This window comes from Sphaerodactylus townsendi, linkage group LG01 (assembly GCF_021028975.2).
Source record: "Sphaerodactylus townsendi isolate TG3544 linkage group LG01, MPM_Stown_v2.3, whole genome shotgun sequence".
NCBI classification, from domain to species: Eukaryota; Metazoa; Chordata; class Lepidosauria; order Squamata; family Sphaerodactylidae; genus Sphaerodactylus; species Sphaerodactylus townsendi.
Window position 1 is genome coordinate 190931261 of NC_059425.1, and position 21659 is coordinate 190952919.

Sequence of the window (21659 nt, forward strand, 5' to 3'; positions counted from 1 at the left end):
AATTGCCTTGTGACAAATAGGGCCTCAAGTGTATCAGTGCTTTCTAGAATGTAGATATCCTTTGTATAATTAGTAAAAGCTTGTTTGACAATTGGGCCTCTCTGAAGATGTGCCTTGAACCATGGAGTCAAAATGGTGGGGGTGCTTTGGATAAACGGTTAATTGCTCTTTGCTCTTCTCAGGCACCCGGTCAGCCTGTAGTCACAATGCATCTAAAATGCAGCTTAGTTAGAAAAGTTGTTTATATTCTCTACCCATGTATACCCTTCTTATTTACTATTATTCAGTAAAGAATCTGTTTATAAGATCTCTCTCCCAGTGTGCTGGCTCACTTTGCTTTCATTGAATTACTCTGCTAAATATGAATTATGATTGTGAATATTAATATCTCACCCCAACAGATTTTGGTACACCATGTCATACATTTGCAGGAGGGGATTCAGCCCCCCCCCCCCATCCTTTTCCATCATTAAACATCCCAGCAGTGTGGTCAGGAGGAGCAGAACTGATGAACACCATGATGGGCCCCTAGGCAAAGATTCCATCTGGCCCCCAGATAACCCTAATCCAAACCCAGTATCATAACAAAACAAATCACTTAGCTGGATGCTATCCTGCATCAATAAGAAGAAGAGGGTCCACATGTTCATCTGTCTGTCCATTTGTGGCGGACATAACCCACTGGAAAATAAAACTGGGAATCTTGAAATTGGCCACCAGCTTCAGGATGACCAGGGGAGTCCCAGGGCCAAAAATGAAAGGAATTGGAATAGCTTGGCCCAGGTTTACCTCCAGACCCCCCCTTGCTATTTGCAATGGAGGCTAAGCTTGCACAGTGGTTGAAGGGTTGAACTAAGAAAGGCAGGTGCAAATCCGTGCTCTGCCATCGAAGGTCAATGCATGGCCTCGGGCAAGACACATGTGGTCAGCCTAACCTCTTTCACAGGGTTGCTGTGAAGATAAAACAGATTAGAGGGGAAATACGAAAACACTTTGGGTCTCCCCTCGGAGGTGGCAAGAAATAAAATAAATAAATGTGTTCTACGTTCTATTCCTTATTTATTACTACTGATGTAGATTATTCATTCAACCAACAAGGATTCATCCCGGTTCCGGCTCTCATTCTCCCCCTTATCCTGCATCTTTGCTGAACCTGCTTGAAAGTACTACTTTTTCAAAAAACACGTCTTCGATCCAGTTTGGAGGGGAGGATCAGGGGTCTAATCCTGGTTCAAATGTCCTGCCATGGAGCGTGACACAAATGCCTTACAACCAATCAGTGCGGGTGGGCCGGTTCTCGCAAAGATAATGGTGAGAACAATAAATCCAAATCCAGAAACTTCTACGGGGGAGACGTGCTGATGGCGATGATATCATAACGCAGAGCACGCTTTTGGCGTGGAGAAAAAAGGTCCCGCACTAACATGGCACTATTGCGCCAATCAGGAGAGATCTGCCAAGCCGATCAATTTGGATAGTGGGGATTGCTGCATTACTCTAAATCCAAGATATAGGCCTATAGATGTCTTCACTCAAACATGCTGCGGTGGGAGAAGCGAAACCTCGATGAAAAGGTGCACTTTATTTTCAAACTTGGTTTGATCTAGATTGAATTTCCCAGTGGGGATTCGGCCAGAGGCAGGCAATGGCAAACCACCTCTAAACAGCTCTTGTTTTGAAAACCCCACCAGGGTTACCAGAAGTTAGCTGTGGCCTAGCAGCAAAACAAAAACCCAGCCATGCGTCCTAAGTCAAAAAGCCCCACGTCCCAGGCAAATGAAGTCTTCCTAGGCAAGATTCGACACACGGGGGAAAGGTTGCAAACTGGTTTTTAAGCTGCAACAAACTAAGGGGAACTAAGGGGAACTAAGCTTGTGTCTAAAAATCTGGTACCATAAATATCTCTCATAAAGGTTCTGGACTAATTTTTAAAGGAAAGAATTTTTGGTTTTTGTGTAGTAGCACTCTGGCACTGAGCTGATTAGACTCTAACTGGGATGGCATAAATATAACTACAGTCCCAACTCAGTCTGCTCATGGCTAATGATAATCTTGGAAATGGAGGGAGGGGGTTGCTCAGACTTGCCAGCTCCATGTCTGAAAGATAACCCCAAAATTATTTCTAATCCCACTGTGATTCAGAACTTTAGGTGAGAGGTTATAAATGTTAAGCCAATTCAATTTTGTACTTTACAAACTATAATTATGTGCTCCCTCCAGTTCCTTGGTAATTACACATAATGGCTCCAAAATGAGACCTGATCCCTGGGTAGTCTTCACTGCACTGAAAAATATTTATAATTTTCACAAGATTTTTAAGGTTTTTAACATTGTTTGGTAGGGCCAGGTAAATGTAATCTGCTTAGCAGAGACAACATAACTGCAGAAACACAGCCTATACAAATGCTAGTATCACAGTCCTTTGCTAAACCAGTCCATGTATCATATTGCAGAAACTGTAGAGACTGAAGTCTATTTCACTTTATTACACAAGCAAAAAGACTCTTACTGTGAAGTATTGTGCATAAACACATCGCTGCTCCACCTCCCAGCTACAAGCACTATACTTGCATATAGCTATGCATTCACATGTAAACACACCTTAAGCCAGTGGTGGGATTCAAATAATTTAACAACTGGTTGTTTACAATTTTAACAACCAATTCTGCTGAAGTGGTGCAAACCAGCTGAATCCCACCACTGCCTTAAGCTTGTTTTCAGCTGCCTTCTGCTTAAAGCAGTGGCTTTAAGCGCTAGATTCCACAACTTGTGCAAGACTAACAGCCTTCACACACACTCAGCTGGAGCTGAACATATATCAGAGAAGTAACAATAAGACCGCACTTTGGATCTGTTGGCATTTCTGGGGGTCCACATATCTATTCCTGACCTCAAAACATGAGGAGGGACAGGGGCTGGTTGCTCTAAAACCCCAGAACAGAACAGGGGCATTTTATGTCTCACAAGATACATGTGTGGGGCCACCCACTTAATTCAACAGAATGGGGTGACAGCAGCTTTATCTTCTGATACCTCTCAGAAGACACACAAAGGGTGAGAAGTGTCAGGTCAGAACTTCCTTCCTTCGGATTCTCTCAGAAGGCCACGATGTGCACCTCAGTCCCATCTCCAACTCACCCCCAGAGTACTTTACAAATTCATGGGCCCCTTTTGATCATCTATCTACATATTTGAGCTCTCCAAATTCATTATCATCCGTGAATTCAACATTCAGTGCTACAAGTACCAAACATCTTTTTGACCTTTGTTCCGTGCTCACTCGTCTCCTCTTCTTCTCATCATTCGCTTTGGTTCAGTTTAGACAACAGCAGGTCACACAAAAAAAGCACTGGCCCACATGAGCAGCTGATGCCTGCTGAAGTCAGGGGTGAACTTTCCCAAAACACAGAACACAACCACAGAGGGGTTCTTATGTGATTCAGAATGGGAGATGCCATGGACAGGGGGAATCCCAGCAGACCTGAGAAACAGGTGCACTTAAACAGTTAGATCTGAGCCCAGTGTCAACACGCAGACCAACAACAGTTTCGGGGTATAAGCTTTCAAGAGTCAATTCTCCCTTTGTCAGTTTTGACTCTCAAAAATTTGTCACCTGAAATTCTTGTTGAGTTATAAAATGCTCCTGGATTCAAATCTAACCATTCCATTTGAATAATTCTGATTTAGGTTCAACTATGTAAATAATAATAACCTTCAAAACAAGCACTTGTGTCCTGTTGCCTTCCTTTCATTATATTTAAACGGGAAATGCCTTATTGGTAACCTATCAGAAACTGAATATAGAGGCAAGGAGGAGAAGGGAGTGGTTTGCAAAACCACCAGCAAGAACTGACCCATTACACATGGAACACTTACTTTGAACCTACTCGCTGCGCAGTGGGCTTGTAGTGGGTTCTCCTCACATTTCTCTGTTTCCACGCAAGGAGGCAGCCCAGTGCCTTGCACCTGCTTGCAAGCCTCAAAGGGGCCTCTGGTTCTCTTAACTCCGCCCATCAACAGCCTTAAAGACACACAGCTGATATTCTCTCCCCCACTCCCTTCCCCTCCTCACACGCATGCTCTCTAACAGCATTAGGGGGGGGGGGCTCCAGGGCACCTGGCAACTGAGGCTGTGCTGGTGGAGGGGAGACTGATCACAGACGTTAAAGAGGGGGGGGTTCTCCCTCCCCTCCCCTCCCCCGCCTCTTGATCTCTTGATCAGTGCACTTAGGGAGCAGGAAGGATCCGACAGCATGAAAGAGAGTGACGGGGAAGGAATGCAAAGTGGTGCGAGGAAGTGGGAAGGCTGGCCATGGGCACTGAGAAGATGTCCGGGGCAAAGCTGTGCCCACTGGCAAGTCTCCCTGCTCTGGTGAAGAAACAAACATTAAAACTATGCTAGAAGTGGTTCTCGCTTGCCACAGACAGAATGAAAAGTGAAAATTGGGTTCAAGGACACATGGCTGGACAAGAAATCTTGCTGTGACGGACATTTGCCCCCACCATGCATGAAACACGCTGTGTGTAACTGGTCACTGTTGGACTAGTTTTATTGTCTTTTAATTCTACACCGCCTCTATGGCTGAGATGTGTAGGGTGACATCCCAAATCATGGCTTGTCTAATCAGGATTTGACCAAACTGCAGCTTACAAAAAACCAGATTCCAAAACCATGGAGGTTTGTTCAGATTACATTAGTAGTGGTCATTTCGTTCATTTGTTATTATTCCCACACTATCCCCCCCCCCCCCCCAATAGTGGCACCCTTCAGATTTTCAGTTGGTATTTCATAACAGAGCTGAGAAAAGTTCTTACTGGCATTTTGAAGAGATATTACAGTCTCGAACAGGCCATGATAAAAAGCAAGGAGCTATCATGAGAAACCAGGACAGATTAGAAGGTGTCAGTTATCTCTACAAAACAATACTGTCAAGTCGTGAGATCTCCACGCACATGAAAACACACTCTCAGTGACTTACTTGGCCTGCATTTATACCACACAAGGAGGTACTTGCTGGTTCCAGGGCACGGATCGACACCAAACAGTCGATTGTTGACAAGAAATTGGCAACTCCTTTTGTCCTGACACTCTTCCAGTATCTTCTACACAACAGAGACACCACAAAAACAGAAAACACGAAAAAGAAACCATTTAACAATGACAGAAGCAAGTCAATTGAATATTTTAAATAGGCAAGAAAACAGCAGTGTCCCCTTTGGGAGGGGCTGTGGCTCAGAGGGGGAGCATTTGATCGGCATGCGGAAGGTCCCAGGGTCAATAATCTCCAGAAAAAAGGCTCAGGCATTGATGTGACAGAAGAGCCATGGCCAGGACAGACCAGTGATCTGGTTCACATCCTGCAGGTGAGCTCCCAAAGGCACCTGGTGGGCCACTGCGAGTAGCAGAGAGCTGAACTAGATGGACTCTGGTCTGATCCAGCTGGCTTGTTCTTATGTTCTTATGGTTCAGTAGATGGCCGCTTCATGAGTCCAGGTGTCCTATGCTGCCAACACAGCTGGAGAAAACTTACACAAAGAAGGAAGGAACACCACAGGAAAAACTGACCCTGTATAGCTTCCAAGATCTAACAAGATCCAGCTAGCCTGGACCACACAGGTGAGGGGTTGTGTGTGGGTATATGCAGAGGTGGGATCCAACCAGTTCTCACCACTTCTCTAGAAGTGGTTACTAATTTTTTCTGTGTGCCGAGAAAGGGTTACTAAAGCAACCTCCCTGCCCAATAGGGACTGGAGGTGCGTGTGTGCGGCGGCGCCACCCACCATCCCGCCACCATCGGAACCTGTTATTAACATTTTTGGATCCCACCACTGGGTATATGTACAAAATATGGGATGATGGAAGCATTTATAGGCCGAATATGATTCATATGAATATGATTCTACACATTCACACACTGATCTTTGGGCTGCTGTCCTCCTACCCACCCTCCTGCTAAAACTAGAGCTCTTCTTAAATAGCTGCACATATTTGTGAAGGATTCCAGGATTGCACACTGCTGCTTCCGTACCACCTGAAATACTTCTAATGGTTTATGGGTGTCACATACAGTATGATTACTGTCACTATTGAGATTGTGGCTTCCTGCTTGTGAAATGCAAAAACGGTTTATTTGGACCAGCCTCATACATGTAAACTTAACCTAGTCTGCCTCACAGGTTGCTGTGGTGAGCAAAGAAATACATTCAGACAGTATTGTAAACATAATGCCATTTGTTTGAATGCTGTTTCGGCCTCTAACAAATACCCGTTACCCCTGATCAAGGATTTACTTGCGAATCTTGGCTTGGAACGTATTTTTACTAAGTTGGACTTACGTGAAGCCTATTACCGGGTGCGTATGGCTGAGGGCCATGAATATTTAACTGCTTTTAATACCCGCTATGGACAGTATGAATACTTAATCATGCCTTTGGGGCTCTCCGGAGCCCCCGCTATGTTTCAGAGTCTGATCAATGGGATTTTGGATGATTTGTTCAAAGGAGTTGTTGTGTATTTGGATGATGTTCTAATTTACTCCCGTGACGAAGAATCTCATATTGCTTTGGTCCACGAAGTGCTGTCCCGGTTACTGGCAAATTCCCTGTTTGTGAAACTCTCTAAGTGCAAATTTCACAAGCCTCAGCTAGATTTTTTGGGCTACCGCATTTCTACCGCTGGTTTGGAAATGGACCCCGCTAAGGTTGCTGATGTGCAGGCGTGGCCCCCTCCTTGTACTCGTAAGCAACTCCAGTCCTTCCTGGGCTTTGCCAATTTTTACCGTGACTTTATTCCTCACTTTTCCTCCTTGGCTCTCCCTTTGACTGATCTTTTGCGTACCAAGGAGAAAGGTCCTTCAGCTTCCCGTCTGGGTGATCCTTTGGTTTGGAGCTCTGCTTGCCAGTCTGCTTTTGATTCCCTGAAAGCTGCCTTCACTTCTGAACCTGTTCTCGCCCACCCTGACCCTTTCTTGCCGTTTGTGGTACATGTTGATGCTTTGGACAAGGCTTTGGGGGCTGCCCTACTTCAACAGGGTTCGGATGGTCGCCTCCACCCCTGGGCGTATCTCTCCTGCAAGTTTTCAGGTGCTGAACTTAATTGGACTGCTGGTGACAAAGAAACCTGTGCTATCAAGGTCGCTCTTACGATGTGGAGGCATTTCTTAGAGGGAGTGGAGCACCCCTTCGAGGTCTGGACTGATCATAAAAATCTGGCTGCTCTCTGCTCTCCAGGCCGGCTTTCTGCTCAACAAATCCGTTGGGCGGACTTTTTTGCGTGCTTTCGTTTTACTGTGCATTTTTTTCCCGGGCAAAACCAACCGTTTGGCAGACACCCTGTCCCACTTGCCAGAGGGGGAGGAGTGTAAGGTGGATTCTTTGCTTTCCCGCACTATTCTCTCCCCCACCCACTTGGGTTTGGCTGTTACCCGGTCGCAGGCGAAGGCGGAGCCCCCACCTTCTGTATCACCTGCTGGACACCTACTCTTTGCCTTCTTGGAGGTGGGAAAATCCCCGGTGCCTCTTGCAGAGAGAGGCGATGGATTAGTATTACATGACGGTGTTTGGTGTCGTGGCTCGCTGATGTATGTTCCGCCCCATTTTCAACTCCTCCACCAGGGGCATGATTCCAAGTCGGCTGGACACTTTGGCTTTGTGAAAACTTTGCATTTGCTTCGCAGACAATTTTGGTGGAAGACCATGCGTAAGGACACTGAGGCCTATATCAAGGGCTGCCCTATCTGTGGTGAACAGGAAGTCCCACTCCTTCCTGCTCCCCAAGCCCCACCCCCCCCCCCAGCCTCAGTGCTTATAAAAGCAGGTCTCTGAGGCAGGACTGCAGTCTCTTCTGGCCTGCCCGGAGGGGAGGTCAGAAGAGACTGCAGGCTGCTGGCTTGGAGCCCAGCTGCAGAGGGAGTCTGAAGGTGGGAGTTGGGCACCCTAGACCTTGCCCATGTCCATGGTGACATAAGAAGGGCTGAGGGCACCAGCAGTGGGGGCGGAGCCTGGGGGCATCAGGGGTGGAGCTGGGGGGGGGCAGAGCCTGGGGGACATCCTGGAGACAATTTATCTCCAGGCACCATTTACCCCCGATATGCCTCTGGGATCCAGTGCAAAATTTCCACTTGCACAAACACAAACATAAGAAATGTCGGATACTAATTCGTGCTGTAATAAAGTTATTATGCTAAAGCCCCTTTGGGCAGAAACTTGTCCCAGCAAACTTCACCTCATTGAGGGAAGCTGTAGATTTTGAACAAAGTCCTGTGCAGACAGAACTGGGCCAGGTTCCTTGAGGTTTTCACTTGGACACTGCTGGATCCAGTGGCGCAGCGCCAATGGGGCTGGGCAAGCAATTTATGAGGGCATGGCCGTGGCATTCCGTAAGTGGGGCATTCCTGGGTAGCTGTGGTGATCGACGGAAGGCACGCTACCAGGTGTGTAGCCCTTCGGCCACTTCTAAGGATTCAAATAATGACTGTTTAAAATATTTAAAAAGCAATATACCGAAAGGTATTTTATTATTTCTTTTTAATATAATTATATTGATTGATTTTAAATAATAACATAAGTAAGGAGAGAAACCAAAAACTGTTTACAATTGTTAACACATTACAAACATATCGAATTGTCTATCTCTCCCCAGCTAAAACATCCTATATTGCCTCCCTCCTTCCCATATTTCCCTCCCTCCCTACTTTCTACTTCCCCTTCAGATTCCTATAACTACTTTATCTATTCCACTTGAAAGAAAACTAACAGAGGGAGAGATTCAAAATCTTTAATCTAAAAGAGTAGTTTAAACTTCTCTCTTTCCAATTTAAATTTCAAGGGGAAAAAAGAAAATGGCAAATCTTTACCTATAATATTGTCGAAGGCTTTCACAGCCGGATTCAGCTGGTTCTGGTGGGTTTTCCGGGCTGTGTGGCCGTGGTGGATTTTGTTCCTAACGTTTTTCCTGACCAGGGGGCCCAGGGGGCCACGCTGGCAATGTAGGACATCACTGGAAATACAATGGTTGCACTGGAAGTGAAATCATCTAGGCTCTAGGCGTTCAGCCAAAACTCTGTGGCTTAACTATGGTGTTTTGACGGGATGCTAGTGCAGCACAGTTTATGGCCCCCTACCCACTCCTGCAAGTCACTTCATCAGTTTCTAATTAAGGTTGAATGAGCTCAATTCAAATTGCCTTCACTTCCTTTTGTTTCTGTTTTTCTCTTGCATTCAAGGAAATGTATTTAGAGAAAACAGAATCACTGGGTAGGGGAAAAACACGACTCCCCCTCAGTGGCATAGTGTCAATGGGGCCCCCACCTCATTGGCACTACACCCCATGCTGGGGCATGGAGGAGATGTGGAGGGGTGTTCCGGGGTGTGGCAGGGGCGCAGTTCCCCCTTGCTCCGGCCCCGCTCCCCATTTGTTCCCATCATCCAAGCCTATAGTCCTTTGTGGCTTATAAACTGATACTGCTGACGGCAGGCAGAGCTGATTTTCTTGCCAGCAAGATCGTTGTAAAACCTGCTCTAGTTTGTAATTGGCAAAATGTGTCATTAAGAAAATAAGTCACTAAAAAATCACAGAACTGGGAATCAGGTCTTCTTTTGTCTGTCTGTCTTAACATTTTTAACGAGAGGAAGAGACGGTGATGAAGGCTGAAAATATGAAGTGTACTAGTTATGACACACACAAAATTCCTCAAAAGTGACCTTCTATTTTTCTTGCAGAGAACCAAACGGCTGTATTTAATTATTACGACAATCTGCAATTAAACTCCAATCTGGCACAAACGCATGGTGCTTGCATGCACATCCATGGTGTTCAAACCTTGCTTCGTGATAGGGATGCCAACCTCCAGGTGGGATCTGGCAATCTCCCAAAATCATGGCTAATCTCCAGAAAATAGAGATCAGTCCCCCTGAAGAAAATTGCTGTTTAGAGGAGGATGGACTCTGTGGCATCGCATCTCTCTCAGGTCCCTCGTCAGCAGGGGGCTCCATGGTGACAGGGCTGGGAGTGGCAATCTAAACACTCCGTGTCACAGTGCCACTTCAGGGTGAAGAAGAAGAAGAAGAAGAAGAAGAAGAAGAAGAAGAAGAAGAAGAAGAAGAAGAAGAAGAAGAAGAAGAAGAAGAAGAAGAAGAAGAAGAAGAAGAAGAAGAAGAAGAAGAAGAGGAGGAGGAAGAGGAAGAGGAGGAGGAGGAAGAGGAGGAGGAGGAGGAGGAGGAGGAGGAGGAGGAGGAGGAGGAGGAGGAGGATTTATATCCCCCTTTCTCTCCTGCAATGAGACTGAAAGGGACTTCCCTTCCCCCCCCCACAACAAACACCCTGTGAGTCAGGTGGGGCTGAGAGAGCTCCAAAGAACTGTGACTAGCCCAAGGTCACCCAGCTGGCGTGTGTTGGAGTGCACAAGCTAATCTGAATTCCCCAGATAAGCCTCGACAGTTCAGGCGGCAGAGCGGGGAATCAAACCTGGCTCTCCAGATTAGAGTGCACCTACCCTTAACCACTGCACCACACTGGAGGCACCAGCATCGCGTTCTTGCACTCTCTTCCAAAAACTCTCCCGTTTCCATAGAGTTTTGCAGGAGAATGTCAGAATGTCTCTGGTGTGATGCCAGCACTTTGGAGTAAATCCAAAAGTGACTTATTTGAACCAGGTGCATGGGTTTCAGCTGACTTGCTTCCACCTACTGACCACCTAAAGGTTGCTGGGCAGGCTGGCCAATTGCCCACCAATGCCAGGAAATTGAGAACCCTCCTTCCCAGTCCCAGCACCCACAGACTCACTCCCCAAATCTCCAGATATTTCCCAACCTGGTGCTAACAACCCCATTTCTTGCATGGACTTTCATGTAAAACTCAACTATTTAATCAAGCTCCAATCAACCGCAAGGTCCCAATAATAGGCGCTTTGGTGAGCTGGAATTTGTTTTTTCTACGTAAACTGGGAATCAACTGAAGGCCCTTAAAAAAAAAAGCAAATATTAAGACCTGTTTTGTATAATGATGCTTCAGACACCAGCACCTTGGGCATTTTTGTTGAATTTTTTATTAAGCTTTAACTGTTGGTATTTTAGGTAATTGGACTTGAACATTTACCACAAATCTCTTTGAACAAGCTGTGGGGAAAACAGGATAAATTTCTAAATGATTAAGCATAATAAACATTTTCAATTAGAATGCAACTCTCCTCAGAAATGTTATTTAAGTTATCAATTAACGGCATCATTCTGGAAGGTGTCCAAGGCAAGAGAATTTCATGCAAATCCAAATTACTTCCTCCTATTCTTGTCATGATTAGATTGGACAGTCAACATTGTCCCTCAGTTGGCAGTGGAGGGGCGGGGGGAGAGAGAATTGAAAAAATATTCTCATCTAGCTAAGCATTTTCCCCCAGTGCCTGGAATTCCATACAACACGGCCTGTTGTCCATTTTCTGTCTTAGCTCTCCCTGTGAACTGATTATCCCCCCCCCTTTCTTTTCCTCCCACCATGGAGACTGAGACAGCAATACAATTAAAATGCTCTCCTCTTCATTACTCTCCTCTATGGTTTTTGGAAGCCTCTCATTAGCTCCCGGTCACTGAGATTGTGCTTTAGAACCATGTTCCCAGGAGGAGGCATCCATTTTCACTACCTGCAAACAACCGGTGGTTGCTGAGAACCTGTAACTGACCCCCAAGTATGAGACCCGAATCGTGAATTAGTTGGTATCCGTCAGTCTGTGCGTTGTCCTCAAGAGCAGCCTTTTTCCTTTAGCCGCAAACGTCACTCACTCATTGCAGTGTTACAGGAGCAGGAGAAATTTTAACCCAAAGCAAACTGATATGAATGTATATCAATACTCCCACTCGAGCATTTGGATTTTACGACTTCGTTTTCTCCTGATTAAAAAAGAAGCTGTCATTTGCTCCTTGGGGAACAGTATAGCAAAAAAAGAGAGAGATATGAACAGTCCCAGCCACTCAGATTACGCAACGTAACTTTAAAACTTATTTCCAAACTCTGTTGAAAAGCAACAGAAGAAATCCCATAAGTATGCTTTGAAAAGAAAACAAGAAAACCACCTAATAGATCAAAAGACCCCAAAGCATTCCAGTTCAGCAATGAAAGATGTGGCTATTTTCTTTTTAAAAAAACAATAGAAAATCTTTGAATGAAGGCCACCACCAAACAACCACGTTTACTACAAAATGGAAATAACAATTAAAGCTGCATTGAGCAAACTTAATGAGCTGTGCATTCCCACGAGGTGAAGGATCTGGGCTTAGTTGGACCTGTAGGGATGCCAGCCCCCAGGGGGGACCGTGGGATGGCCTGGCATTACAGCTTATCTCCAGATTTCAGGGATCAGTTTCCATGAAGAAAACAAACGCTTTGGAGGGTGGGCTGTGTGGCAGTATTCCCCACTGAGGTCCTCTGTCCTCCCCAACTTCCACCCCCAAATCTCCACCAGTTTCTGAACCTGGATCTAGAGACTCTACCCCACCCTAATCCCCACTGGGGCCCAGGAGGGGCCTGGCAGCCCTACGTGGACATGGAGCGTGACAGCTGCTGAGATGTTGGAAGGTCTGTGACCAGCTCTCCCATGTGAGGGATGGATTTATACCTCTTTTCTGATAACAATGGATATTATTGCCTATCACTGACTTATTTATTTATTTGTTCGATTTATAGGCCGCCTCACCCCCGAAGGGCTCGAGGCGGCTCACAATATGGCTGTTCACAATGACAGCAAATAAATACAAAAATATAGCTTAACCCCATTAAAATCTAATAGCAGCAGTTACTTTGAAAGAATAGAAATTAAAACAACAAAAGTTGTTAAAAACAGGCGCCCGAACTAAAGGCCAGAGAGGGAGGGGGGAAAGGCAGGGCCCGAGATGGAATCAGGCCCAGCCAAGGTGGAAGCCAAGGTGGAAGACAGGCAGCCTCAGTGGGGGGCGGTAGAGCCACAGCCAGCCCCCCCGAAAGCCCGGTGGAATACAGGCCCTATGGAACTCACCAAGGTCTCGCAGGGCCCGGACAGCTGGAGGTAGAGCATTCCACCAGGCAGGGGCCAGAGCTGTAAAGGCCCTGGCCCGGGTCGAGGCCAGCCGTATCTTAGCAGGGCCAGGGGTCTCCAGTAATTCTGCCTCCGCCGAGCGCAGCGGCCTATGTGGGACATAGCGGGTGATGCGGTCCCGCAGGTATGAGGGCCCCATGCCGCGTAAGGCCTTGAAGGTCAATACCAACACCTTGAAAACGATCTGGAACTCCACTGGGAGCCAGTGCAGGCAGCGTAGAACAGAGGTGATATGGTCTAAATAACCACCACCTGTCAGAACCCAAGCTGCCGCATTCTGGACCAGCTTCAACATCCGGATCAATCGCAAGGGAAGGCCCACGTAATGAGCTGAAGTTATGCAATCCAACCTCGGTAGTGATGGTCGCATGGATCGTGAGTGGCTGAGGTCGGACTGGGAGAGATAGGGAGCCAGCTGCCGAGCCTGGCAAAGGTGAAAAAACGCAATCTGGGTAACATGGGCCACCTGGGCCTCCATTGATAATGAAGAGTCCAGGTGGACCCCCACGCTGTGAGCCAGGGACGTCGGGGCCAATGTGACCCCTTCCAGTACCGGCAGCTGAAAATCCCCCGGTCTCTCCCCCCGGCCCAGCCAAAGGACCTCCGTCTTCGTTGGATTAAGTTTTAACCTACTCTGCCTCAACCAGCCAGCGACCAACTCCAAACAGTGCTGCAGAGCTGCAGGGGCAGAGCCCCCCCCACCTCCATCAACAGAATGAGCTGGGTGTCATCTGCATATTGGTGACAGACCAGCCCAAAACTCCGCACCAGCTGAGCAAGGGGTCGCATGTAGATGTTAAATAAGAGCAGGGAGAGCAAGGCCCCCTGAGGAACCCCACAACTAAGTGGGGCCCTATGGGAGGCCTCATCCCCGCACCATACCTGCTGACCCCAACCCTGGAGAAACGAGGCAATCCACTGAAGGACAATGCCCTGCATCCCAGAGGCAGCCAGGCGGAGGATCAAAAGGTTGTGATCGACCATATCAAACGCTGCTGTGAGATCCAGTAACACCAGCAGCGCCCATCTGCCTCAGTCTAGCTGCATGCGGAGTGTGTGACAGCAACGAGGACGGTCTCCGTCCCCTGCTCAGCACGGAAGCCGGACTGGAAGGGATCAAGCACCGATGTGTCCTCCAGGAAGCCCTGAAGCTGCTCCAACACCACTCTCTCAATTACCTTCCCCAGGAACGACAGGTTCGAAACGGGACGGTAATTGGCCAGATCACCGGGATCTAAAGATGGTCTTTTCAAGAGTGGCCGGACCACTGCCTCCTTCAACCCACCCAGAAACACTCCTTGCTCAAGGGACCAGTTGACTATGTTCAATAGGTGGGGTCGTAACTCCTCCCAGCAAGCTTCTATCATCCAGGAGGGGCACGGATCCAGAGGACAAGTAGTAGGTCTAACAGCAGCCAAGACCCTGTCAACATCGGACTCGCAGAGCAGGGAAAACTGGTCCAAACTTGGACCCGAAGACAGCGAAGGAGCCTCGAGTTCCCTTACTGTATCAAGTGTGGCCGGAAGGTCCCGGTGAAGTGACACGACTTTATCTACAAAAAAGCTCTGAAATACCTTGCAGCCAATGGCCAATGGAGAATTTGTGGACCCCTCTACTAATGAGGTGAGGGACCGAACAATCCGAAATAGTTGCGGCGGGCATGAGCTAGCAGACGTGAGGGAGGACGAAAAATGTCTTCACCCTCCTCATCGCCAACTCATAGGCCTTCATAAACATCCTATAAGTTGGTCGCGCCACTTCGTCGCGAGACTTACGACACTGAAATGCAAGCTAGGGCAATATGTCAGACACCAGAGAAAACAATCCTTCAATCACACCCAGTGGCACACTGCTAATATGGACATGGGGTATCTCATGACCCTGAGCGCACACCATTTTGTCATGTGGGGGGGCACCAGGGTTTGTCATGTGGGGGGGCACCAGTTGGGGCCCCCATGCCGGGCCTCTCCCATAGCACAGCAACCCCACCGGCAGCCGGAAGCTCCCCCCATGCCAGGGCGCTGATCACTGGCTGAGTAGTTCGCCACGGCCGTAGGCCAGCTCCTCCCTCCTCCCACGGAGGCTAGGGAGGGCAGGAGCCAGCCTACTGCTGCCAAGCAGCACCCCCAGCCTCCCTGCAGGCCAGCTCCTGCCGTCCCCAGGGATGCCAGGGGTGGGGATTGGCAGCAGGCTAGCCCAGGAGCCAGCCTGCCGCCAAAGCACCCATCCAAGCACTGCCCCCTGAGCACTGCCCTCCCCCGGCCTCCCTGCTGGCTCCCATAAGTGGGGCGCGGGGGGGCAGGGAGCCAGTCATGCTCCCGGCACCATGTAGGTTTGGTACACCACTAATCACACCTGAACAGAATGGTGTAAACCTGTGAGATCGCCAGAACAGGGTAGGTCAATTTTGAAGTTCTAGGTTTGCAGGGTCTTGAATTTGATGAAATGCAGAACTAAACAATGTCTTAAAGTCACAATACCTGAAGGGAAGTACTGGCAGAACAGGAAACATCCTCCTTGACCAGAGTGGCAGAGGACTGTGGGTAGCGGGAAGGACACATTTGATGGCTCGGCACCAGCCGGCCATAAAAAGATGCCTGGATACTGATGGTGGTTCTGTGTGGGCATCTCAGCAAGACATAGTCCCCGTCACAGGCGTGGTCCGTGTAATTCTTTAAAATACTCGCTATATAACCTGCCAACAAGAGAGCAATTGTTAGTGCAACAAAAGCAAATAGGTTAACCCACTTGATCGATTTACTTCATTCATACCCTGCCTTTCTCTCTGGCGGGGGATCGGAATGGGTTGCATCATTCTCCTCTCCTCCACTTTAAGTGCACAGCAATCCTGTGAAGTAGGTTAGGCTGACTGGCCTCACGAAAACATGAGCCTGAGGATCTTTCCCATCACATACTGTCCTGTTCTTTATACTCAGCAATAAGAAAAAGATTCTTGGAGCCAATACTACCCAGGACAGCTTTATTGCCGGATGATGAGAAATTGATTTTTTTTACTATCTGATATTAATTCCTATGTTTCTTACAAGATGGTTCTTTTTGCCCTGGCGGCCGGGAAAATGCGAGCAGAGTATTTAAAGCACTGTTTGAACTGGTGAGTCAATGAGCTTGTGGTCAACTTCGTTTAGTATGAAGAAGCTGTAAAAACACCCAACATGGAAAGTATTTGACGGGCATTTTAATTCGGATATAGTGAATATAAATAATTTATATTTTAACCTAAGGATAAGTTTTTTATTTTAATCTGAATGTTTTAACTGTATGAATTTTTGGATGTTATAGCCAATGGCTCAAACAATAGATACTACTTGACTTGACTTGACTTGACTGTCCTCACTCAACAAGTTTCCATGTCAGAGTAGAGATTCGAACCTGAGTTGCCCTGTCCTGGATGGCCCAAACTAGCTCAATCTTGCCTGATCTTGGAAGCAACATAGGGTCACAACTAACTTATGGCAACCCTGTAGGAGTTTCAAGGTAAGAGATATTCATAGAATCATAGAGTTGGAAGAGATCCCAAGAAGGGCCATCAAGTCCAACCCCCTGCAATGCAGGAACACACAATCAAAGCACTCCTGGCTGTCCAGCCTCTCTTTAAAAACCTCCAAAGAAGGAGACTCCACCACACTCGGAGGTAGTGCATTCCATTGTCAAACAGCCCTGGCAGTCAGGAAGTTTTCCCTGATGTTTAGGTGGAATCTCTTTTCCTTCATCTTGAACCCATCACTCCTGGTCCTAGTCTCTGGAGCAGCAGAAAACAAGCCTGCTTCCTCACCAACATGGCATCCTTTCAAATATCTAAACATGGCTATCATGTCATCTCTTGCCCTTCTCTTCACCAAACTAGACATCCCGAGCTCCCTAAGTCTCTCCTCATAGGGCATGGATTCCAGACCTTTGACCATCTGGTTCGCGGTTACCTGCCCCCATGTCACAACTTTGGTATTTCTTGGAGGTCTCCCATCCAAATACTAACCAGGGTTGACCCTGCTTAGCATCTGAGATCTGACAAGATCAGGCTAGCCTCAGCCATCAGGTCAGGGATCTGAGTGCCATCGCAGATGGAAAAGAAGTGCACAACAGGACCCAGTGGTGGGATTCAGCAGGTTCACACCACTTTGGCAGAACCAGTTGTTAAAATGGTGCTTGTATACAATTAGTTGTTAAATTATTTGAATCCCACCAACAGAACTGGTTGTTAAATTATTTCAATCCCACCACTGGATAGAGGTAATTGGTGGAAGGAACAACAGTTAAGTACCTTGGTCCTCAGCGCACTGTATCCTCCTTTCACAGAAGAGTTGCAAATGTTACAGCCAATATACAGACATGAAACAAGCTTGAAAGTGTAACAGAAATGCTAGGCTGCCAGACTCCCATTTTCCCTGGCTGCATGTGCACAAGTGATGCACTAAGGAACGGGACATTAGTTACCAGATGATTCAGTTCTTAATTCCGTCCTCTGAAATATAAAATGAACTCTACCAATTCCCATTGCAATAAAAGAGTATCTGAAATTTGCCAAGTTAAACAGATCTTTTCTAAAGCTTTAGAGGAGAATACATTTTAATGCTCCATTTTACTGAAATTCCAGCCCCCCCCCCCTTTTAGCAACCACCTGAAAGTACAGTTTTGAGGAAGGAAGTGGAGGAAAGAGAGAACAAAATTTAGCGAGCAAGACTAGGAGGTTCCTAACCATTCGGCCACTAATGAATGTCATCATGATCCAGTTGATGGTACTTCTAGCGAGAGATTTGCACTGAGAGAATGGGAAGGTGATTTGCACTTTGATTGAGGTTTTAATCAAAAAAATGCTGAGTGCTCTCCAGTATGCCGATCGCAGGTTCTTGAGCTGGAGGACTTGTTGGGGGCCAGGCAGTTTTAAGAATGGGTTGGTAACTGAATACGGTTGACTTTGGTCTGCTGCCTTGAGCAGAAGCCACACGAGGAGTGCTCAGGGTCTCTCCCGACACGTGATCTTTCTTTTGCGCACTAAATCCAGCTGGCGGAAATTTTCTTGTCCATCTGTGACAACAAGATCCGTTCAGTTCAAATACTCTGAAAGAGAAGCAGGCTCTAACAGTGCTGCATTCATTGTGCTGCTTTTGTTCAGTGATCCCCAATTTTGCATTCCTTAAACACCAGGAAGGACGCCATCCACACAATGGCCGATTATGCACAAGGCATCTGCTGCACGATGGGGGCAACTGTGTGCCACTTCAGGATTTCTGGTGCAGACACATTTCCTCAAGCCCTGCTTTCATTTTCTATTCTCCCCGTGACAAGGAAGTCCACTGTGAGCACAATTTCAATTTTGCTTCGCAGCCAGAGCGGTCAGATTTGATAGAGGGCACAGCTTTGCCGTGGACCTCTTCCCTCCACCCACAGCTACCTCAGCTAGTCTCACCCCCACACACACACACATACCACCACTCCCTTGCACTGCTTTGCATGCTTCCCCCTCGCTCCCCTCCCTGTTGCCGGCTCCTTCCCACTTCTGCCAATGCTTGTATCGATACATCAATAAAGTAATAACAGAGAGTTGGCTTCTGCAAAGGAGAAGCACAAGCAGGGTCTCTTTCTGGCTCCACCCCACCTGCCTCACTCTGTTTCTGCCCTCACTGATGATTGGGTGGGCATTTTAAAAACCTTCTTTCAGGCAAGCTTTTGTTTTTAAAACAAGCCTTTCTTGCAGCAGCAGAAGCAGCAGCAGCAGAGAGAGAGAGTAGGGGAAGGGAGGAGAAGAGAATATCAGCAAGATCTGTGTCTTTAAGGCTGTTGGAGTTAAGAGAAGCAGCAAAAGGAGAGGCCAGTTGAGACTTCAGCAAGCAAAGACTTCAGTAAACAGAGAAACTTGAGGAGAGCCATCTGCAAGTGCACTGCACAGAAAAGTAAGTGTTTCCGAGTTTTCTGTGTGATTGGCCACAATTAGTTTTCGATTCAGTCAGAAGAAGAAAAGAGTTGGATTTATATCCCTCCTTTCTCTCCTGTAAGGAGCTCAAAGGGGGTGACAATCCCCTTTCCCCTCCCCCCCCCAACAAACACCCTATGGGGTAGGTGGGGCTTTAGCCCTAGAACCATCTCTTGACTCAGTTCTTCCAACACGGTTCCTGAAAACAGTGGCCCTTTTCACACAAGCCCCTGATGTTTGCAGAATGTTTTCAAAACCTCCCATTTGTCCTCATTCAATCCCCTGAAAACACTTTTGGGGCTTTTTGTGGTTGTTCTGGCTGTTTGGTTGGGTTTTTTTAACAGATCTGTAGATTCAGTGCTATGAGGCTCCAAAGCCTCAGGCTACATAAACATGACCACCTAAAAAAAGTAAATTACAGAAATACCATGCAAGACTGCCAGAATGAGCTCACAAAACGGCATTGACAAGGAAATCCAGGGACTGCAGAGCATCATGGGAAACATTTTAAAGAAATCTGCATGTCAAGTGAAAATGGTTCCACAAAAGAAACACTTCCAGAAAACCGTTTTCAGAACAAGATCACTTGGGAACAGCATCCAAATAAAACATTCAGAGGCAGGAAATAAAACAATTAAAAACCCATGTGGAACCCCATGGAGGAAAATTATGTCCTGCCTCAAAACATTTTATTTGGTTTGTGTGAAAAGGGCCAGTCTCTCTAGAGTGGAAACCTGCTTCATAAAGTAATTCATTCAGTACTAGCAGGGCCCAGCCATGCGTTGCTGTGGCTTATTGTGATGAAATGGAAAAGGAACAGTAGCAGCAAATCAATTGCAGAGGCCAGCAGTACGTGCTCATGCAAACCCGCAGCCTGATACTGTGCGATGTCATTGATGTGTGTGCCCGCATTCCTTGGGGGGGGGGGAATGGAAAGGCACCCCTCCCACACATCTAGGCTGGCTGGTCATGATCCTTTACCTGGGAGTAAGTTTGGTTTCAGGTAATGGTTGTCGCTTCTGAGGTAACTCCTCTGAGGGGCGTTATGCAACCATTCAAAGTATGTCACGCTTGCTGTACAAAATCGAGCTTAATTCCTGAATAATGTGTGCCTGGTTTTCTTTAATCGCAACTGCACCTTACTCAGGGAAATCTAGGGTACCTGGCCCTTCCCTCCCGTCTCTCCTTGCATGTTTCCCTCACTCTCTTCTCTCCCTCACTTCCCTTCCCTTGCATGCCACCCCTCCCCCTCCCTTCCTTCCCTTTTCCTCCACTAGGGTGGGTGGTGGGCTCATATCAAGATGCTGGGCCCCCTGCCTCCCCTCCCTTGCATGCCACCCCTCACTGACTCCCCTCTCTCACTTCTCTTCCTTTAGATGCTCCTCCTCCTCTCTGTCCCTTCCCTCTCCCTCCCTCTCTTCCCTTGCATGCCACCCCTCCCTCTCCCTCCCTTCCCTCTCCTTCGTGTGTATGTGTGTGTATGTGTTTCACTTCCACTCAAGCAGGGACTGTCTCATGTATTGTTTCCACTGCTCATATCTGGCCATCTGAGTGAACATTCTAAGCAGCACGAACATTCTAAAAGTGACAGTTACACACAGGCAGCTGCATGTCCTTCACCAGGGAGCGCCAGGAAAAAGGCGTTTTACCTGGGCCAGGTGTGAAATTTCAGGTATGTGAACATCTAAAAACACTCTCACCTGGCTGACCATAGTGGCTGGGAATTTTCAGAGGAATTGGCCCAGCAGTTACTGAGGTATACTGTCATCAACAAAAACACTGTTAGCTTTTTATATATATATGTATAGATTGGGCAAGGAAAATATTACAGCTAATGAGATTAATCCAAGGGAAGATCATTGCTAACTGTTCCCAACAGGGGGTTGTCATCTCTGGGATGGAAAAGACATGGAGAGGGCAGGGTTTGGGGTAGAGTATAATACCGTAGAGTTCACCCTTTGAAGCAGTCCTTGTCTCCATGGGAACTGATCTCTGTAGCCTGAAGTTCAGGTACAATTCCAGAAGATCACCAGGCCCCACCTGAAGTTTGGCAGCCTTAATGCATTACCTGGCATGATGACTTCAAGTATAGTTTAATCCTGGCATTTTAAAAAAAACATAATGTGAAAATCCTTGTTCACCTAATTTGGGCAAGACTTCCACTTTCGGGCAAGACTTCCCTAAGCCGCACTCAGAGTCAAGTCTACGTTTGCTTCCTCTGTGCTTGGCTCAATGCCCAACTGCTCCAAGGCACAATCATTTATGGCATCTAGAAAGTTTACCTGAACACACATTTTCCCAGTCAATGAAGCCGAGCAATTCACAGAATAAACAGAGAAGAGAAACATACTTTAAAGGCAGAGCAACATATAAAGCAAATGCACTTATAAAGAGGGAAGAAAAAGTATTCATTTTTAAGTTCAGTTAAAAGTAAAGTAACCCCCTGTGCAAGCTCTGCGTCATCACTGATCCGTGGGGTGGTACATCACATCACAACATTTACTAGGCAGACTACTGAAGGGGTGGTTTGCCCTTGCTGTCCCCAGTAGTCTACATTTTATGCCCAGGAAACCAGCTACTGATTTCACTGACTTTGGAAGGATGGAAGAAGAGGAAGAGGAAGAGGAAGAGGAAGAGGAAGAGGAGGAAGAAGAAGAAGAAGAGGAGGA

General features: G+C 47.2%; 1 protein-coding gene across 8 annotated transcripts in view; it reads right to left on the minus strand.

Annotated features, from left to right (window-relative positions):
* LOC125435696 (protein eva-1 homolog C-like) overlaps nucleotides 1-21659 on the minus strand; it is a 330938-nt gene that overhangs the window by 234610 nt on the left and 74669 nt on the right. For all 8 annotated transcript variants that reach the window (XR_007244905.1, XM_048502064.1, XM_048502025.1 and 5 more), the window contains 2 exons: nucleotides 15542-15756; nucleotides 4980-5103 (listed from right to left, as the gene is read on the minus strand). Coding sequence is in view for 7 of the 8 variants with exons in the window: in XM_048502064.1 (XP_048358021.1) it covers nucleotides 4980-5103; nucleotides 15542-15756 (339 nt within the window). In the remaining variant the exon portion in view is untranslated. The remainder of the gene's footprint in view (nucleotides 1-4979; nucleotides 5104-15541; nucleotides 15757-21659) is intronic.